A 20,214-nucleotide genomic window follows, 5' to 3' on the forward strand; every position below is an offset into this window, starting at 1 on the left:
CCCCCCCCCCCAAGCCGGGAAGATGCGCACAGAGGGATGCAGAGGCTTAGGGTCCGAGTACGCACTGAGCCAGGCGAGGGGGCGGGCCCTCAGACCGCGTGCTGCAGAGTCCTCCGCCGTCCCAGCATTCCCCGCGTCCGGACCATCGAGCGCGGCTTCCGGCGTCGCTGGTGGAGGTGGGTGAAGAAGGAGCGGGCCCTCGCCGCTCGTTCTCGCTCCCTCTCTCTCCCTCTCTCCCCTCTCTCTTTCTCGGGCAACATGGCGGGCGTGGAGCAGGCAGCGTCCTTCGGGGGCCACCTGAATGGCGACCTGGATCCAGACGACAGGGAAGAGGGAACCTCCAGCACAGCCGAGGAAGCCGCCAAGAAGAAAAGACGGAAGAAGAAGAAGGGCAAAGGGGCCGTGTCAGGTAAAGGAGCCGCGCTTTCGCCGTCCCTGCTCGGCGTGGCCGAATGACTTGGCTCCGGCCCGCCAGGGGTGCCCGGGGGATGGGAACCCGGAGGGAACCCTGGCCCTCGTTCAATCCCCAGGCCTGGCGGAGTGGCTGGCATGGCCGGCTTTCCGTGCCGCCGCTCCTCGGTGATGGTGGGAGGCTGTCGGGGATGAGAGGCGTCTCCGCTTCCCGAATGGTAGCGCTCGCGAGGGTCTCCGGGGCGCGATCTCAGCCCCCACGCAGGCAGCGGCACGGGCCTGAAACATGCACAGGATTCAACTCCACCATCTTCGGCGCGGGTTTTGGACACCGCCTCGGAATCCCTTCTGACCCCAGTTGCGGCCTGGTGGCTGGACCTACCTATTTTGGTCGAGGGTTGGGGGTGGGGTATTGGAGCCGATTGCCTGGACGGTACGTCCTCCCCTCCCCTTGTGTCACCCGCATGCATACTAGGGCTTTAGCTTTGGATTGCAGGGGATTGCAGGGGAGGGGGAGGTGGTGGTGGTGGTTCGTCTCTGAGTCTCTGTCCTTACAGACAGCTCCTGTCACTGTCCGTTGGTGGTGGTGCAAAAAAAAAAAAAAAATCTCACAGCATGTTCAACCTTTAGGGTTTGCAGGCTTGAATTCTGATGCCACTTGGCATGCGGTGCAGCCAGCGTAGTCGGCGACTATGAATGGATTTTCTCCAACTAGTAATAATCTAGTTCCGTGGGTAAGGCGAGGACACAGCCGCATGTTTACAGTCGGACCACGTTAGCCAGGAACGTGTCTTATCTTGAGACGTTTTTGATTCACAACCACCTCTGCTTTTTTTTTTTTTTTTTTACCTTTTCGTATTTAAGGGTCATCAGATAAAGCATGAGAGAAAAATGGAGTTGGAATTAAGAGAAAGTGAAGAGGACTTTTCTACCTACTTAAGAATTTTGGTGGTTAGATGGGAGTGGAAGCAAGAGTCATCGTATCTTTGTAGGCCTTCCCTAGAGCAGAATTTAATCTAGGGCCATTCTCTTGTGGCTCTGTGGGCTTGCGAGTACACTCTGAACTCTACAGTTTGCCCTTGAAGGTGAACAACAGACAATTGGTTTATAGGATTGTTTGTTTGTTTTCGAAACAGGGCTTCCTCTGTGTAGCCGTGTGGTTGGAACTCTCTCAGTAGACCATGCTAGCCTTTGAACTAACTCAGAGATTTCTCCTGACTCTTTTCTCCAGAGTGTGGGATCAAAGGTGTGCACCACTGTATCTGGCAGTTTTAGTTCTTTGGAACAGGGTTTCACCATGCATCCCTGTCTGTTCGGATCCCTGCCCCACCGCCCCACAGACCCCAGGGGCCGAGGGGCTGGCCTCCAGTTCACAGAGATCCACTGGCTCATTCTTAATATTTTTAAGTTGTCTCTCAGTAGGAATCTTCCTTTAGTAGCCAGCATGTGCCTCGAACTCAAATCCGCCTGCCTCTGCCTCCCGAGTGCTGGGATTATGCTGGGATTAAGGGTGTGCTCCACCACGCCCGGCTGCTGGGGTATATTTAATATATTTATCTGTGTGGGCATACTGCTCCTACAGATGGGTCATAATCACTTCCAGGTGGTTTAGATATTTACAAAGTTGCATTTTAGTAATGGATTATCTTTCCCTATCTAAATTTTTTGTTGTTGTTGTTCAGCTGGTGTGTAATCTCTTCTTCCTATGGCCTTCAGCTTGTAGTGCTTATTTTGTATGTAAGTATAGTACTTACAATATTTGTTGTCGCTGGGCAGTGGTGGTGCATGCCTTTAATCCAAACACTTGGGAGGCAAAGGCAGGCGAATTTATGAGTTCAAGGCCAGCCTCGTCTACAGAGTGAGTTCCAGGACAGCCAGGGCTATACAGAGAAACCCTGTTTCGAAAAACCAAAAATAAATAAAATAAATAAATAAATAAAATATTTGTTGTCATTTAATTCTTAAAACTTCTTTAAGGTTAAACTGCTTAAGGGTAGGGATCAACTTACATTTCTATTTATCCTGTCGGGGCGAGTTCCCTAGAATGACTTGAGTAGACAGGACAACTTAGGTACGGAAGTTTCTCTCTGTGGTTTAACAAGTAATGATAATGTTTCTGTTTAGTTTCTCATGCTGCTTATTGTGAAAAGATTTGTGAACTGTACAGGATCATTAGAAAATATTCAGGTGTGGAAATTATTTGATTTGTCCTGTTTTGTTTGAACAGCAGAGCAACAAGAACTTGATAAAGAACCAGGAGCCTTGGTGGATGAAGTAGCAAAACGGCTGGAGAGACAAGCACTGGAGGAGAGAGGGAGAGATGACGATGATGAAGGTGAGCTGGTTCTGATCCTTGTTAGAAAACACAGAAAATGCAGCTTTTTTAAAAAAAAGATTATTTTCTTTTAATGTGTCTGTGCAAATGCTGGCCTGTAAGTGCACAGTGTTCATGCTAGTACCTTCAGAGACCACAGAAGGGTGTTGGATACTTTGAACTGCAGTTACAGGCAGTTCTGAGCTGCTTGATGTGGGTGCTAAGAACCAAACCTGGGTCCTCTATAGGAGTATCAAGTGCTCTTAAGCCATCTCTCCAGCCCTGAAAACATGACATTAATTAAGGAAAATATTTACTGTCCATCTTGTAATTGCCTACCATTTGACTGGTTGAAATTTAATTAATGTCACAGGTAAAGAGAAACAGGTATTTATTAGCAACCCCTTGGCTGTGTTGAATATTTGCTTAAATAGCAAGATTTCAACTTTTAGATACATACTTGGCAGAAGGCCAAGTGCTGGATGAGTATGATATGACTTAGAAGCTGTTTATTTTAATATTTTTCTGAGCTGCTACTGTGTGCTATCTATCTAGGGTACATTCATGTGACTTCTCTTTTTAATCTCGCCAAACCAGCTGAAGTAGATGCTGTCTGTGTGTGTGTGTATGTGTGTGTGTGTGTACCATATAAGTATTTTTAATATTTTTAATATTTTTAGATACATTAGCTGCACTACTTTAAGCATAACCACTATATATATTATGTTTGTATCACACACACACACACTCACACTCATCACACACACAGTGGTTATAGGATGTGCCTAAAGTGGTGTGGCTAATGTGTCTGAAGTGGCACCAGAATTTGAAAGCACCTTACCCAGTGTCTGTCCCTCCTCCTCCTGTCATGCCCACCTGCACTCTTTAACCTGAGTGTATTTGGGTACTATAGGAGTGCTTTTACAGAAATTGTTAAAATTCTAGTTCTTGGTGCTGTCAGGAAAGCAGTAGAGGGAGAGAAGATTAGGAAAACCTACGTTTTGGTACAGGAGTAAGTGGGGCTTTCCTGTTCTTTGGGTTTTGGGTTGTCTGCTGCCAGCACTAGCTGTTCCTACCTTAAGGACACCAACTTACAGGTTATGCTTTTCAGCTGCTAGCTGGGTAAGGTTGTTTGAGTAGTTATTCTTTCTTTTTCTTTAGGAAGTTGGGCTCAGTGCCTTCGAGGAGCCCTTAGCATTTCCTTTTCCTTAAGCAGACCTCAGTTTCTCTGTCTTGCTTCAGGTTATAGCTTTAACAAGAAAGGGATTTTCAGATTGTAGGCAATATGATAGGCTGCTGTGGGTCTCACTGTGTGGAATCTCACAGTGCATATCTTGAAGTGTGCCTTGTTATAAAGTTGCCTGAATCTCATGGACATTGAAAAGGAGACTTGTATGTTACATTGATAGTTTACTCCCGGTTTGAGTTAAATACTTGGCTAATTCATTTTGACAACCAGAATCAACATTATGTAATGTATGTATGTATGCATGATTGCTGGTGACGTGCGTATGGAGCTGTAAGCACAGCTTGAGGGAGTTGCCATCTCACCGTGTGAGGACCTCGGTTCAGACTCAGGCTGTCGGGCTTGACAGTAAGTGCCTTTACCCACTGAGGATTAGGGGGACGCCTCCTGCCTCTGCTTTCCCAAGAATTAGTAACGCAGGCACAGATGACCATGACCTCTCTTATGAATAAACCTAGGGGGTCCGGGTGGTAAGAAAACGGACATTTCAGAAAATTTCTTTTAAAGAAAAACTAGTTGGTGTGGTTGAGAGACAAGATAGGGAGTGTGAAAAGGCAATCTTTTTTGAGGGGGAGGGGGTTCAAGACAGTGTAGCTCTGTGTAGCCCTGGCTGTCCTGGAACTCACACTATAGAAAAGGCTGGCCTCAGAAATCCACCTGCCTCTGCCTCCCAAGTGCAGGGATTAAAGGCGTGTGCCACCACTGCCTGGCCGAAAAGGCACTCTTGGTGTTCTTTTACTGTTCAATGCAAATTAACTCTGCTTGGAAGCATTGGGGCTTAAATAAATCCAACATGGAGCTTGGTATTGCTGGTACATGAAAGGCAGAGGCAGGTAGATCTTTTGATGTCAGCCTAGTCTACATAGTGAGAACTTATCTCAAGAAGAGAAAAAGAAAAGAAAACCAACTAAACAATTCCCATGGAAAAGACCACTCGGCCTGATGTCGCAGAGTTCCAGGACAGCCAGGGCTACACAGAGAAACCCTATCTGGAAAAAACCAAAAAAAAAAAAGACCATTGTTTGAGTAGGGATTATTCTGAGAAAGTCTGCATCAGGCTGAACGGTGAAAGTGAGAGGCTTCTTGGAGAGAGCCTGAGGAGAAACGGAAAAGGCAAGGTTTGTTTGTTTGTTTGTTTGTTTTGAGGCCAATTGGCTATGCGTGTGGTAATGAATATTTAAACTGGCTGTTGTAGATAGGGATCGAAGGAAGGGTTTAATGGAGTAGTGATAGAGACTTTCAGTCTAAGAAATAATGAAATCAGAGAGTTTAGAGATTGAGGAAGGATGATTGCAGACAAGGAAGAAGATATTGAATCTGACATTAGATGCATTGAACTTGAAATTGTTGAGGACCAGTGTGAAAAGTTGGTCCTGTGGTCATGTGGCAATGTCTTATATTTGAGGCAGATCTTGCATAGGCTAGGCTGCCTTTGACCTCAGGATCTTCCTGCCCCAGCTTCCTGTGTGTTAGTATAAAGGGTGTGCACTGTCACGCCTGGCTTCCAGTCAGTATTTGCTTTTCATCCAGAGCATGTTTATTGGGAGGGTTCCCACTCCTCTTGAATTAAGTGCTTTCAATGCTGTTTCCTTCTGCAGGCTGACAGGGCAGCAGAGCAGCCAGCACACAAGGCTACCATTTGTGCATGACTGAAGACTATAGGTATTCACACCCATGAAGTAGGAATTTCGGCTCTGCAGCCATTCTTTCTCTTGGGTTCTCTCTTCTTCCTTTCTAGAGAGGAGAACCTTTTTGAGAGACATGTTCTCATAGGGAGGTCATTACTGCCAAAAACCATTAAAGAAATTTTAAGTTGAGCTTATAAACAAACAAGTTGTTCAAAATAGTATTTACTTTTTAAAGTATATAGATTGGTGGGTTTAGAAATAGTGTGCAGTTGTGTAACCTTACGACAACACAGATGTAAGTATGGAGGCAGGAGGCCAGTGCATGTCTTGCTCTCTCTGCCTCATTCATTCCCTTGCGTTAGAGACTCTGACTGAACCTTTAGCCTGGCTTGCTAGAGCACCCGTGATCTGCATGTCGGTCCCACAGAGCTGAGATATGGGCATATGTAGCTATGCCCGACTTTTACATGGGTGCTGGGCATTTGAACTCCTGGCCTGTCTCAGGCTTATGTAGCAAGCTTTCTTACCTAATGGGATGGGACATAGCCTAGCACCCACTTCATAGTTTTGATAGTCATTCAGTTGTTACATTCCTTTTTAGAAGTTACTAATGCATTTAGAAATTACTAATGCATTTCTTTGTACTGCTAAGTGGTGTTCTGGATGCCTGTTTACTAGTTACAGCTATTGTGGTTTTTGATTATGGTGCATGCTAATGCATCAGTCATTTACATACATGTCTTCATGCAGATGTGTTTTCATTTCTCTGGGTAAATACCTACGAGTAGAAAGGCCCTTTGATGCTCTGTCAGCAATTAGAAGTCATCCCATCCTCACATACCATAGTGCAATGCCTCATAAAAATCTGTCATGTCAGGAGTTGACGTACGCCTTTAATCCCAGCACTAAGCAGGCAGAGGCAGGCTGATTTCTGTGAGTTTCAAGGCAGTCTGCTTTCCATGCTGAATTCTAGGACAGTCAGAACCATGTAGTGAGACCCTGTCTCAAAAAAAAAAAAAAAGGAAAGAAAAACTGTCCTACCTGACCAGTCATCAGTAAGTACTCTCCATCAGTAGTGCCCTCGTTAGACACTGATAATGTCAGCTGTGAGTTACAGCCTCTGTGGTAAGTGCAGTGTTAGTCACTACAGTTTAGTTGATGAGAGAGGAGCCTGTTCTGTCCTTACGGCTTCGCCCGGTACTGAAGTGCCTGTGGTTCCTTCTATTTGGTTGATTGCCACTGAGCTGGGTTTTTTGTCTTTTGTATGTTCTAGATGTATGTTTATACATATTTTCTTGTTTGTGATGGCTACTTTGCTGATGGCTTTGCTTGCAGTACAAAGTTTAACTTCTATGACATTTAATTTATATCCTAGTATAGGTCCTCTCCATAAAATTCAACCTGTCTTTAAGGTCACAAAGATTTTCTCTTTTAAGAGGTTTTGTACATTTTTAGCTGCTATGTCTAAGTATATTCCTTAATAATTTTTAAATAAAGTGAGGATTGAATTAATTTTTTAGAGACAGCATCTCCTGTAGCCCAGGCTAGCCTCAAACTTGCTATGTAGCTAAGGATTACCTAGACCTTCTCATCCTGAGTGCACCTTCTTGGTGCTGAACAAGTGTACTCTGGTCACTGAGATGCACTCCTCTCTAGGTCCTAGAGCTCTTTGTTTAACTACTGAGTTGGGTATAGTATTAATGATGGAATAGTCTTTGTTAGAGGTGTCTTGGGATGCTAGCGAGGACAAAAGACATGCAAAAATGTAAATTTTGGTCTATTAAAATGGTTAGAACCAGAAGCATATATCAATATTCAGATCCTGGCTCTGGTAGCTTCCTGTTAGCAGCTAAAGAGTGGCTGTTACTTTGTAATGAGTCACACATGGAGCTTGAGTTAAGACACTTCCAAAGGATGCTAGAAGATCAAAGAAAGCTTTTTATTAGAGGATGGTTTTACTGTCCCATTTAAAGTTTAAGAAGTCCCTCTAGAAAGACGCTAATAACACTCGAGTTCACGTAGCTGGGAAGACTCTTAGTTATCTTTAAACTGGCTTATATATCTTGAAGTCTTTGCTTTAGGTTAATGTTTGAAGCTGTATACTAGATATTGAGTTATTCCCCCCCCCCCCCCCCCCAGCACAACCTACCTTGCTTTATTCTCCTGTGCCTATTGCTTGGTACCTAACAAACACCAGAGGCTATATGAATCCAGTTATATAAAGGACACCAAAGCTGTGTATTTAAAATATTTTTATGTTGGACATTTCAACCAGTATTATGTTTTTATCATACTCTGCAGTGGACCTACAAATGTCCTGTAATTAAATGTAACAAACTAAAAACATCTCCCTCCAAACTGCTGCTTTTAAGTAAAGGAAAAGGATAAACTAAACATTTTTTTAGTAGACTGCAATTACTGAATACTTGTTACTGTGTGTAGTTTTTTAGCAACAGATGTCTAATTGGTCGTTTTAAGAAGTGCACAGATAAAAAGGCATCATAAACCAATGATAACAATTTTTGTGTGATTAATTAGAAGATTGTAGAGTTTGGTAAGAAAACCTTTTTAATAATGACTCTCTTATGAATCCAGGATTTAAAGGAGTATGATTCAAAAAAGAAAATTGGTCATTTGACTTTAAAAAAAAATTATTTTGTGTGTGTGGATGTTTTGCTTGAATGTATGCTTTACCATGTGTGCCTGGTGTCTGTGGAGTCTAGAAGAGGGCGTCAGGCTACAGATGCTCTGGAACCAAAGTTACAGTTGTGAGTTGCTGTCTTAGTCAGGGCACAAACATCATGACCAAGAAGCAAGTTGGGGAGGAAAGGGTTTATTTGGCTTACATTTCCATACTGCTTTTGATCACCAAAGGATGCAGGACTGGAACTCAAGCAGGTCAGAAAGCAGGAGCTGATGCAGAAGTCATGGAGGGATGTTCTTTACTGGCTCCCTTCCCCTGGCTTGCTCAGCCTGCTTTCTTATAGAATCCAAAACTACCAGCCCAGAGATGGTCCCACCCACAAGGGTCCTCTCCCCCTTGATCCCTAATTGAGAAAATGCCCCACAGCTGGATCTCATGGGGGCATTTCCACAACTGAAGCTCCTTTCTCTGTGATAACTCCAGCTGTGTCAAGTTGACACAAAGCTAGCCAGTACAGTTGCCATATATAGGTGCTGGGAATTGAACCCAGTTCCTCAGAAACAGTGAGTGTTCTTAACCACTAAACCGTCCCTAGCCACGTGACAGTGTTTCTTAGGTATACATTTCTAAAATTACTGACCAGGTCATATCACTGAGGGACATTTAATGCATAACTTGCTGAGCATGGTTAGATCATCCTGGAAGACAGCTTGTTTATATCTATTTCATAGCACTGGTTTGTGGACAGAGTTGGGTGTTTTGTAACAGTTCTTAAGTCTCATTTCTGAGCACTGTTGGTTTGTTTTGTTGTTTGTTTGTTTCTTTGAAGCAGTAACCTAGTTTGAAATTCAGCCTTCCAAGTGTTGAAATTTCTGACATGACCATATCCAGCCCTTTTGAGATTGAAACCCGTGAACCTAGAGAATATGTATATGCATATTAATTTTTACATACAATTTGACCCAGAACTCTTTCTCCAATAACTATTAAAACAGACAGTAAGCCAGCAGTGGTAGCACATGCCTTCAATCCCAGTATTTGGAAGGCAGGTAGGCGATCTCTGAGACCAGGCCATCCTGATCTACAGAGTGAGTTCCTGGACAGGCAGAGCTGCACAGAGGAGCTCTGTCTGGGAAAATAAACAAACAAAACGAAAAAGAAAAAGTTAAAATATGTATTTTACTCAGCATTTATTAGAGTAATTCAGAGTAAAAATTGCTAGTGTTTTTAATGTCATACCTGAATCTTAACTCTAGAAACATTACAAAGAAGCCCTCCTCAGAGTGTTGAGTGAGCACCGTTAGTGCTGAGAGGAGGGAGGCGCCACTATGTGTCTGGGGGCGCACACACTTTGTCTAAATGAGTGTGTTTGAACTGTTTCCTCAGATGGAGATGGTGATGCTGATGGCGCAACTGGAAAGAAGAAGAAAAAGAAGAAGAAGAAGAGAGGACGTTAGTGTCTTACGAGTCTTATTAGATTGGCAGTGGCTATTAACCCTGGGTCTGTGGATGACATTAGAACTTGCTCTAGATCATAATCATGTCTGAGAAACAAACAAGAGCTTGAATTAACAGTCTTGTGGGCATTGTCTTCAGCTGTTATCCTCAGGATTGTTAGTATGATTGGTTGCCTTTGCATACTTAGTATTTCTACAAAGGATAGTAGAAGCAATACTTCTATTAGAGCAGCAGGAAGAACATCATTTCTGACTACTAGCTCTGAAATGACTAGATTTTGGGTAAATCCTTAATGAGAGGTCCCTTAATTTAAAGTGTGAATATGGTAAGGTTTTATTAATAACTTGTATATTGTACTGTTCAAATATGGTTCTGTTTTATTGTTTTTGTAGATAGTATAACTGAATATTTGTATCTCACAGCAAAAGTTCAAACAGACCCTCCCTCAGTTCCAATATGTGACCTGTATCCTAATGGTGTATTTCCCAAAGGACAAGAGTGTGAATACCCACCCACACAAGATGGGTAAGAATCCTAACACAGCTTCCCCTTTGACTTTGACTACTGTAGCTCAGTGCTAAAGCCACTTTAACTTTTCGCAGAAATTTGCAATTTTACTAAAAGTTTTCGACTTGTTGCAAAGAAAATACAGTAGAAGACTTCTTACCCAAAATAATTGGGACCAGTAACAGGTTGGTTAATGAGAGCAGTATGTTAGGGTGGGTATTTAAAAAAAAAAAACAGTCTTACAAAGTTAGCTTACTTGTTGTCCCTCTTAGTCTTTTAGCATGGATTTGTAGTAGATCACACCTTTTTTCCTTCATAAAGTATTCATAATGCTTTTATCTGTTAATTTCATTTTGGGTTTCTGGGAAGATGAGCAAAGTGATGAGTGACTGTGTGCTTGGTATGACATTTCCCCTGAAAACATGTATAATTCGTGAGCATGTGAGGGGGTGGGCTAGGTATGAGTCTGTCTCCCTGAACCTAGAGCTTGCTGTTTTGGTGGGTGACCAGTGATCCTCTGGGCCTGCATGTCTGACAGCGCGCTGCAGCACGGAGCTTTAGAGGCACACCACCACACATGGGTGTGGGGGATCTGAACTGTCTTCTCAAACCTGACTCAGCATTTTAGCTACTGGGCCCTCTCCATAGCTCCACTGTTACTCCTTTTTTAAATTAAAAGCCTATGTATTTGTGTGCATGTGTGCACTCGTTTGCTCACGCCCCTATGGAGTCAGCTCCCTTTCTACCTTTATGTGGAATTACCTGTGTTACTATCCTACTTGCTCCCAACAGTTCTCCCCTGTACTTAATTTGACAAGAATACCTTTTTAACTTTTCTAAGATATATTTATTTTATTATATGTGTATGAGTGTCTTACCTGCATGTATATACCACATTCATGCTGGTGTCTGTGGAAGACACAAGAGCGCTTTGGATCCCCTGAAGTGGGAATTACAAATGGGGGTGAGCCTCCTGTGGGTTCTGGGAACTGAACCTCAGTCCTCTGCAAACAGCAGCAGTGCTCTAACTGCTGAGCCAGCTCTCCAGTCCCGCACAGAATATTTTTAAATGAATGGTTCATCTGTGATTGAAGCTTTTCAGAATAGTTGGCTGAATTTTCACAGAAGCAGCTCCTTTATCTATGTACCATAGCGAGTTGGCGAGCGACTACAGTAACAGATTGACTCAGCTTTGGGAGCAGACTCACCAACACTAGACGTGTTCTTTAAGGGTGTTTGGGATGGTCAGCAGAAGAGCATAGAGAATTCATTTTATGATTGCTTGAACATGGAAACTGCATTTGAATCTCACATCTAACACTTGAGTTGGCTTTGTGACTCGGGCAGGTAACTTATATTGTACCTTTAGCTCCTCATCCATAAAGTGGACACTTCCTAGACTGCTGTGAAGCAGTGACAGGTGTAGAGCCTAGACCCGAAACAGATGTGTTGCAAGCACTAGGCAAGTCAGTGCTGTCGCCAGAGCAGGCACCCGTTGGCTTGATATAGAATTCCATGGTGTGCCTTAAAGACAGAATCAGGAGCATTGCTTAGCACAGTACGTGGAGTAATTGGTTAAGAAAGCTTCTACTGTAGCATGGTTTCATTGGCTTATAAACATTGAAATGAGTAAATGTTATTAAAAATTCACCTCCCTCATCCCCAGATGTGAGTATTGTTAGGGAATCTATAAAGTTCTAAAATTTTATGACATAGACATCTTTTCTTTGAATTCATCTATTATGGTCCCAGCCTTAAAATGTCTTAAGTACATGTAATTTACATTAATTACATAAACTCTCATAGTACATGTGATACGATCACATTTATTTTCAAATATAATCTTTTAATTTTTTTTTTTTTTTTATTTTGCTTGTTCCCTCTTCTTTCCCTTGCTTCCAGACCCATGTTAGCCACCTAGCAGGTAGCCTTCTGTATTTTTCTATGCTCATATATGTGTACTTTTGTGTCTTTTTATGAGGGGAGTGTTTGGTCATTTATTTTATATTTTTACATAATTTTTTTTATTTAAAAAAATCATAAGCATTTTTCCACCTTTTCTAATTCAGTAGTACCTCTTGGAAGTCCCTCTAAGTTAGAAGAATACCTCTTGTTATTCTTTTGAATGACTTTAATATTCTGTGGTATAAGTGACTCAATTCTTTTGAAATTCTGTGAAATAAGTATATCAGATTTTTCCTCTCATCCCTCTAATTGATGAGCATTACTTTGTCTTCTGTGGTTTTTTTTCTTTTATCTGTTATCTTTTATAATAAGCATTTTAGATAAATAGGTAGAGTATATTATATATGGATAATTTTATTATGATGGAATAATTTTCCAGGAGTGGGATTGTAGAATTGAACAGCAGTTTACAGTAATTACACTGTTAGTGATTTTGAACATCTTTTAGTTGCTGACTTTTTGTTTTGCATTTGTGGGGGGGGGAAGGCAGCCACTTGTGTACTGCGTGTGGGGTCAGAGGACAGTTTCTGAGAATTGGCTCTCTCCTTCCACTGTGTGGGTTCTGGTGATTGAACTCAGGTCCAGAAGCATGGTGGCAAGCATCTCTACCCACTGAGTCATCTAGCTGGCTCTATTTGGGAGACAGTGTCTCACTTGACTAGCTGAGTGCTCACTATGTAACCCCTGTGTATGGCCCACCTGCTTCTGCATCCTGCGTGCTGGGATTTGAGCCCCCACGCCTGGCAGTGTGAATGCTAACTTCCTTAAGTCTACCACTGACCTATATACAAGGCCTACCTTTGGGTTGGTTTGTTTGTTTTTTTTAACTGGTTTTTGTATTTTCATATGCATGGGTATTTTGCAAGCATGGAACTGGAGTTAAAAAATTAGATAAGATTTTCTGATTTTGATTTCTATGAAGTTTGATAAGCCTATTTCTAAATTTCATAAACAGTCTTGAGTGGCAGCTGTTAATTTTACAGATGATATATATTGCTTAGGAATGATAAAATTAAGAAAAATAAATACTTTCTTGATTTGTCAACAAGTTAAAAACCACTCCAGGCACTCAGTGTTTCTTATTCCAAAATCTCTTGCTACACACGTATGAGCATTATAAATACCTGGGAATGTTCCCACAAGGTGGCGAGCATGTCGGCACCTGTGCCAAGCCGAGCGATTTCAACTCAGTTCTTAGACCCTTCCGGGTAGGAGTGTGTGGGTTGTGGAAATTGTCCTGTGACTTCCACATGAGCATCATGGCACGCATATGCACCACACACGCCCTAACATAAAATAATGGAGAGGAACACTCCTGCAGGACAGTGTAGATGTGTGGGCTCTGTTGTCTCCCTCACTACTGATACCAGACAGTCTAACATTTGTCCTCTGTGCTGTCCAGTTAATGTTTTAAAGATAAGTGGTAGATACTTGATGTAGTGACGCTGAGCACCACCTCATCAATGAGTCTGAATGATCACATCCAAGGAAACTGTCAGTGACTTCCCCCTGGATTACGTAATGCACAGTGTGTATTTAGAATCTTTTCCTTTTCTGTTTTCCCAAGTTTTGCTTCTTTAACAAATTCGACACTTAACGAAGTATAGTTCTTTTTTCTTTTTCTTTTTTTCTTTTTTTTTTTTGGTTTTTCGAGACAGGGTTTCTCTGTATAGCCCTGGCTGTCCTGGAACTCACTTTGTAGACCAGGCTGGCCTTGAACTCAGAAATCTGCCTGCCTCTGCCTCCCAAGTGCTGGAAGTTTTATAGTTTTAAGACTCTTGTTTTCCTTGTGCTAGTAAACTTTGGTTATGTCTGTAAACTGTAATTAGGTATAGATGAGTTAAGGCTCTGACAGGGCCTTATCATAGTCATTTAGGCCACATTGCTCTACTCTTAGTACCCTTAAGTGTTGTCAAGCTGGTTTGTCATTAGCGCCCTGTCTGAGCACTTACTTAGTGTGACATCCCTACCCTGGCCTCCCCCCAACCCCCCATTCCTTGTCTGACTGTTTATGTGTAAATGTAAACCTGTGTGTGTGTGTGTGTGTGTGTGTGTGTGTGTGCGCGCGCGCGCGCGCGTGTGTGTGTGTGTGTGTGTGTGTGTGTGTGTGTGTATACCAAACATCAGTGTCCAGTGTCTTTCTTCTGGAGACAGGGTCATTATCGCTGTTGAGGTGACAGGTTTACATGGCCCACACTTGGATTTATGTGAGTGCTGGGGACCCAGGCCCAGGCCCTGATGCTTCCATAGTGAGTGCCTTACCTCTTCAACCTCCTTCTCCATGGTGAGCGGTTTCCTTCTCCCCCCCCCCCCATTTGTTATTGTGAGGGTCTCAATGTACAGTTTATTGGTCTAGATTTCTCAAAATAGACAAAACTGATCTTGAACTCACTGAGACATCTGCCTGCCTCTGTTTCCCAACTGCTTTTTATCAATACATGTGTGCCATAATGCCAGGCAGACTTTTTTTTAAGATAACTTTTTCTTTTGTAATTCCTAGGTAGTCTGTGGATCTTTTGGAATCATAGACACGTGCCCTTTCGCTTCAGCCACTCCCACTGAGTTATCCTAATACCCAGTGATGGTTGTGTTCTATCCGCTTCACTGGAAAGTGCCAGATAGTGACATTCTAATTAAAACATCCCCTCAACATTTATTAATATGCTTCCAGAAGATGAGTGTTCTTACCCAGCAGGATTCAGTTATCCTGTATCCCTAGTTGAGGATTCAAACCGTGCTTTACTCTTGACCGGTTCTCAGAGATGGGGATTTTGCTTACCTTCATTTTTTAGTTATTTTGAGGGTAAAGGCATATGTGACATAGTGCCTTAAATATGCAAATGGAATTGGCTTTTAAGTTTCTGTGTACTGGATTCAAAATTAGTGCCAGGTGTGGTACTCACACCTTAAATCCCAGCACTTGGGAGGCAGAGGCGGGTGGATCTCTGTGTTTGAGGCCAGCCTGGTCTACAGAGCTCATTTCAAACGACAATAACAACAAAATATTATGCCTGCTAAAGCCTTTAATCTTCTGTTTGATAGGTGTGTACTTATTTTGTTCATTTGGGTCTTACTGTGTAGCTCTGGCTGTTGTGGAGCTCACTGCAGGTCAGCCTCAAATTCACAGAGATCCTCCTGCATCTGCTGGGATTACAGGACTGTGCCGCTACTCCTGAGTTTGTCATTGGGGTTGGTTTTTTTTTTTTTTTTTTTTTTAATTTGATTTTTACTTTTATTTTCCTGCCCAGTATGTCCACTGTTAAGATAGCAAGACATTAAAAGGAATCTTAGGAATGTAGCCCAGTTGGTAGAATGACTGGTTTACATGTGTAAATCCATGGTCTTTTCCCCAGCATGGTTAAAACTGCACATGGTGGTACACAGTTGTACTTGAGAGGTAAGAGATGAGGATAAGAATTGGAGGAAATATCAAAGTTGAAGCTACATAATATAATCATTTATAGTAAGGCTTGAAAGGTATTTTTATGCTATTCTAATAAATTAAGCCTGACATTTGTGTACTGTTTTATTTGGTCATACCAGTAGCTAGATAGCATAAATTTCCTAACAGAAAGATAAGCCTAAGAAGTTTCTGTTGAATGCCAGGATGAAGTGGGCCATTTCCTTTGGGCCTTTGTAGGAAGCTTGAGGTGTTCAATGTTGATTTACAAGCAGCTGTAGCAGCAATCAGAAGTAAGCAGCTTGGCAGATGAGTTGTCAAGGCAGTTTGAGGTGTTTGCTGACTTAAAAGCCTAAGGTTTAGAGCAGTCGTAACCTGTGATGGGCCATACCAGATTCGGCCTTAAGTGTTAGTGTATTTGTATTATGAACGAATCTGTGGAGGACTGGCCGTGTTGCTCAGGAAGAGCTCTTTCCTAATACATGCAAGACCTTTGAGTCAGACCCACATAGTCTTGAGGACCAGAGTGTGGGTGGATCCCTAGAGCTATGTAAGAAGTCAGACGTGGCATATGCCTATACTTCCAGTGCGTGGGGCCAGCAGCAAGATCCCTGGGGCTAGTGGTTCTCATTTTCTAAGCTTCAGGTCTAGTGAGAGACCTAAGAGAGCCATAGACAGAGGATGTTGACCTCCGACCTCACATATGCACATACTCAAACACACAGATAAAGCTATAGTCTGTATGTAAACAAATACATATAGTTATGTTGCAACACAGTGTTATTTACAAAGCGGGCACTAGGGTGGATTTATCTGCAGACTAGTCTGCTCAATCACTGGCTGTAGAGACAGAAACAAGTAAGTCCTTGAAGGAGTAACTTGTAACTTAAGTGAGCTAGTGCCACTGTACTCTGCTCTGCAGCAGTGTAAGAGTGTCTAGAACTAGAAGGGAGCGGTTGCTTGGCGCTCAAGAGCACTCTGGCTCTTCTTCCATGGGACCCAGGTTTAATTCACAGCACCCACATGGCAGCTTACAGCTGTCTATAACTCCAGTTTCAGAGGATCTGACACCAGGCACACAGGAGGTACAGAAATGTACATGCAACTAAACACTGATGCACGTAAAGTTAAAAAGAAAAAAGAAAAGTAAGCTAGGCATGCTGGTAAATGGTTTTATCTCAGCACTTGAGAGGCAAAGGGAGGTAAATCTCTGAGTTCAAGGCCAGCTCTGTCCACACAGTGAGTTTCAGAATAGCCAGGGCTAGCTACATAGTGATATCCTGTCACAACGAAAACAAAAGAATATGTGAAAATTATAACATTTCTAAAGTTAATTCATTCTAAGATAGTTAAGGTTTTTGAAAACATGCTGCTTGGTCGTCAGTGGCTTTTATTACTAGATACTAACGATGCTGTATGTTGGAGGTGGGGCATAAAGATTGTTAAGTACTAGATACAACAATCTGCCAGGTTGGGTGTCCTTGTGAACCAGGACTCAGTCTTGTATAGGGCATGCATACGGACCCATAGAGCACTGGGGGTGTGGGAGGGCGGGAGAATCAAGAGGTCATTTATCAGGGTAGATCACAGGGGAGGAGAAGGCTTTGGCTGGAGAAGCAAAGGCTCTGAAAAAGTGCCCCCACCCCAAAGATGAATCTCACCTAGAAGATGCAGGCTTAGGCTGGGGGGGGGGGATTGTTCTAGTGTGTGTGTGTGCTTTTGTTTGTTTTTTGAGATGGAATCTTGCCATGTTGCAGACTTAGGCGGGGGGGGGGGTTGTGCGTTTAGGTTTGTGTGTGTGTGTGTGTGTGTGTGTGTGTGTGTGTGTTTTGGTTGTTTTGTTTTTGAGATGGAATCTTGCCATGTACCTCAGGCTAAGCTGGGACTCGCTGTGTGGTCCTGGCTGGTCTCAGGTTTGTGGTACTCTTCCTGCCTCATCCTAAGGGCTGGGATTATAGGTATAAGTGTGTGTGTGTGTCCCATACTTAACTTGTACAGACAGTGTTTTATAAATAACTTTTTAAAACAACACAACTTCAGACTGAGTTTTAAAGTGTCTGGGGAGGATTTGCGCATGGAATCTGCATCAGTTTAAAAGCATTTGATACCAGGGGTTTACAGTCTTGGCTACACAGTGGAGGGATTAGAGGGGCACTGTCTCACTGTTAGCTGTTATACTCCTTTAATGCCTTGTATAAGCAAGGATGACCTCACCTCCAAACAGTACCCGATTCATTTCTGAATTCTCATACTTCTGGTTCTCTTTGTCATTTCCTGTTAGAAAATTACTAGTCCTCCTGGTTATGATGAAATCTGAACTTGAGGAATTTGTTTCCTATAAAATAATCTTTTAGACGGGCTTCATGTAAGTTGGATTAATTGTAAGCATGTGGCTTTGAATATTAAAAAAAAATTTGTTTAATATATAAAAATTGAGACTATATTTGCAGTGTTTTACATTGCTTGGAATATTTTTTAATCTCTCTCAGCTTTTAATATTCTTGTGAAGTTTTGTAAATGACTCATACTATGCTGTGCCTATTCCAAAGGCGAACAGCTGCTTGGAGAACCACAAGTGAAGAAAAAAAGGCCCTAGACCAGGCTAGTGAGGAGATCTGGAACGACTTCCGAGAAGCTGCGGAAGCACATCGGCAAGTTAGGAAATATGTCATGAGCTGGATCAAGCCTGGGATGACGATGATAGAAATCTGGTAAGTGAAACATGGTTTTATAAAACATGTAAAAAAAAAGTTTGGATTGGGCATGGTGGTTCACACCTTACTCCTACAGAAGGTGGGAGGTAGATCTCTTGAGTTCCAGGTCATTCTGGTCCACATGGTGAATTCCAACCAGCCAGGGCTAGCTAGTCGACCCTTTTTTTTAAAGGAGTCTGGGGAGGTGTTCATTTTAGTCCTGACTAGCTTCCTAGTTAAAATTGGTGTTATTAGTCTTTTGCTAGTAAAATTCTTTATCTTAGGTAGAGATTCTGTGTCTCCTCAGTTACTGTTCTTGTACAAGCAGAGAACTGTGAAGCTTGCATACATTTGCACATTAGCAGGTTCTTTTGTGTATATTTTTATTTGGATGTACTTGTATACAGTAGTGACTAATTTTCTCTCTGGAAATTGTTTATTTACTACTGATGGTCCATATTCTTTTTTTTTTTTTTTAACGATTTTATTTAGTACACCGTCACTGTCCTCAGAAATACCGGAATGACCGCATCAGATCCAATTACAGATGGTCATGAGCCACTGTGTGGTTTCTGGGAAATTAAACTCAGAACTTCTGGAAGAATAGTCAGTGCTCTTAGCCACTGAGCCATTTCTCCAGCTCAGAAATAGGAATTCTTACATATCTATACACAAAATGTAGTGAAGGAACTAGTAAAATTATTATTCTTACCTTGTGAAATGATTAGCAGAGAAGAGAATTCTCTTAAATATTTTTTTAAATACACATTATGAGACTGGAGAGATGGTTCAGTGGCTGAGAGAACACTGACTGCTCTTCAAGCTGGCCTGGGTAGAATTCCCAGTGCCCACATGGCAGCTCTATGGCAGCTCACAGTTGTTTGTAACTCTGTGGAGGGCATCTGCTACTTTTTTCTGGCCTCTTTCAGCACCAGGCATACAGGTTATACATAGACATATACATGCAGGCAGAGCACCCAGATACTTAAAAGGCATATGTGTGTGTGTACACATGTGCACATGATGTGCAGCTTGTAGCAGCAACTTAAATTTGGTGTAAGTTGGAACTTAGAAATTGGCCAGTAACTGGAGTTCCGAGTAGAGTGTTCTCTTGAGCTTGGGATGGCAGAGGTTATTTCTGTGACTCTTAGGATGAACTCCGTATCAGAGAGCTGTTCAGCTTCAGAAAGTGCTCATATCATTTCCAGAAAGTAACCAGGGTTTTAAAGTATGAAACTGAAAACAAATTCTTTGTCTTTCAGTGAGAAGTTGGAGGACTGTTCCCGAAAGCTAATAAAGGAAAATGGGTTAAATGCAGGCCTGGCGTTCCCCACTGGGTGTTCTCTCAACAACTGTGCTGCCCATTACACTCCCAATGCTGGTGACACGACAGTCTTGCAGTATGATGACATCTGTAAGATAGACTTTGGAACACATATAAGTGGTGAGTCTGGGGTAATCGCATCCTCCACCCAGCCATGCCTCCTGGACTAGCAGGATGCCTTTTGTAAGCGGTAGATGGAGCTGTGAATGCTAAACACCAAGCTTTGTTCTTATCTCCCTTTCTCTAAAGCTGTACTGGGGCAGAGTTTTGTTTGCTTTAGGTTTAAAGCATCCTACTTAAACTGAAAACTATTTGAATATTGACATTTATTTTGTTTTCATATGATTGTACATTTTTTTTCCCATTCAGATTGTTTTATACACAGTATACTCAAATACAAAATATTGGACCAGGGCTGGGTATATAGCTCAATAGTCTGACATTCAGTCCCCAATATCACAGTTGGTGGTGGGGAGCTGGAAATCTGGCATGGTGACTCAGTCCCTTTAATCCCAACACTTAAAGAGGTAGAGGCTGGTGGATGTCTGTGAGCTCAAGGCCTGTCTGAGTTATAGAATTGCCAAGGCCACACAGGAAAACCCTCTCTTTCTTTTTTTTCTTTTT

At 42.4% G+C, this 20,214-nt stretch overlaps 1 protein-coding gene across 2 annotated transcripts in view; it reads left to right on the forward strand.

Moving 5' to 3' along the window:
• The first annotated feature begins 144 nt into the window (after nt 1–144).
• Metap2 (methionyl aminopeptidase 2) overlaps nt 145–20,214 on the forward strand; it is a 30,511-nt gene continuing 10,441 nt past the window's right edge. Inside the window, exons 1-6 of one of the 2 annotated variants that reach the window (XM_021204690.2) lie at nt 145–409; nt 2,639–2,746; nt 9,630–9,695; nt 10,124–10,226; nt 18,123–18,284; nt 19,529–19,710. In XM_021204690.2, coding sequence (XP_021060349.1) covers nt 259–409; nt 2,639–2,746; nt 9,630–9,695; nt 10,124–10,226; nt 18,123–18,284; nt 19,529–19,710 — 772 coding nt within the window. In that variant the 5' untranslated portion in view covers nt 145–258. The remainder of the gene's footprint in view (nt 410–2,638; nt 2,747–9,629; nt 9,696–10,123; nt 10,227–18,122; nt 18,285–19,528; nt 19,711–20,214) is intronic. The other variant, XM_021204691.2, reaches the window with a different exon arrangement.

The sequence above is a fragment of the Mus pahari genome, chromosome 9, assembly GCF_900095145.1.
Source record: "Mus pahari chromosome 9, PAHARI_EIJ_v1.1, whole genome shotgun sequence".
NCBI lineage: Eukaryota > Metazoa > Chordata > Mammalia > Rodentia > Muridae > Mus > Mus pahari.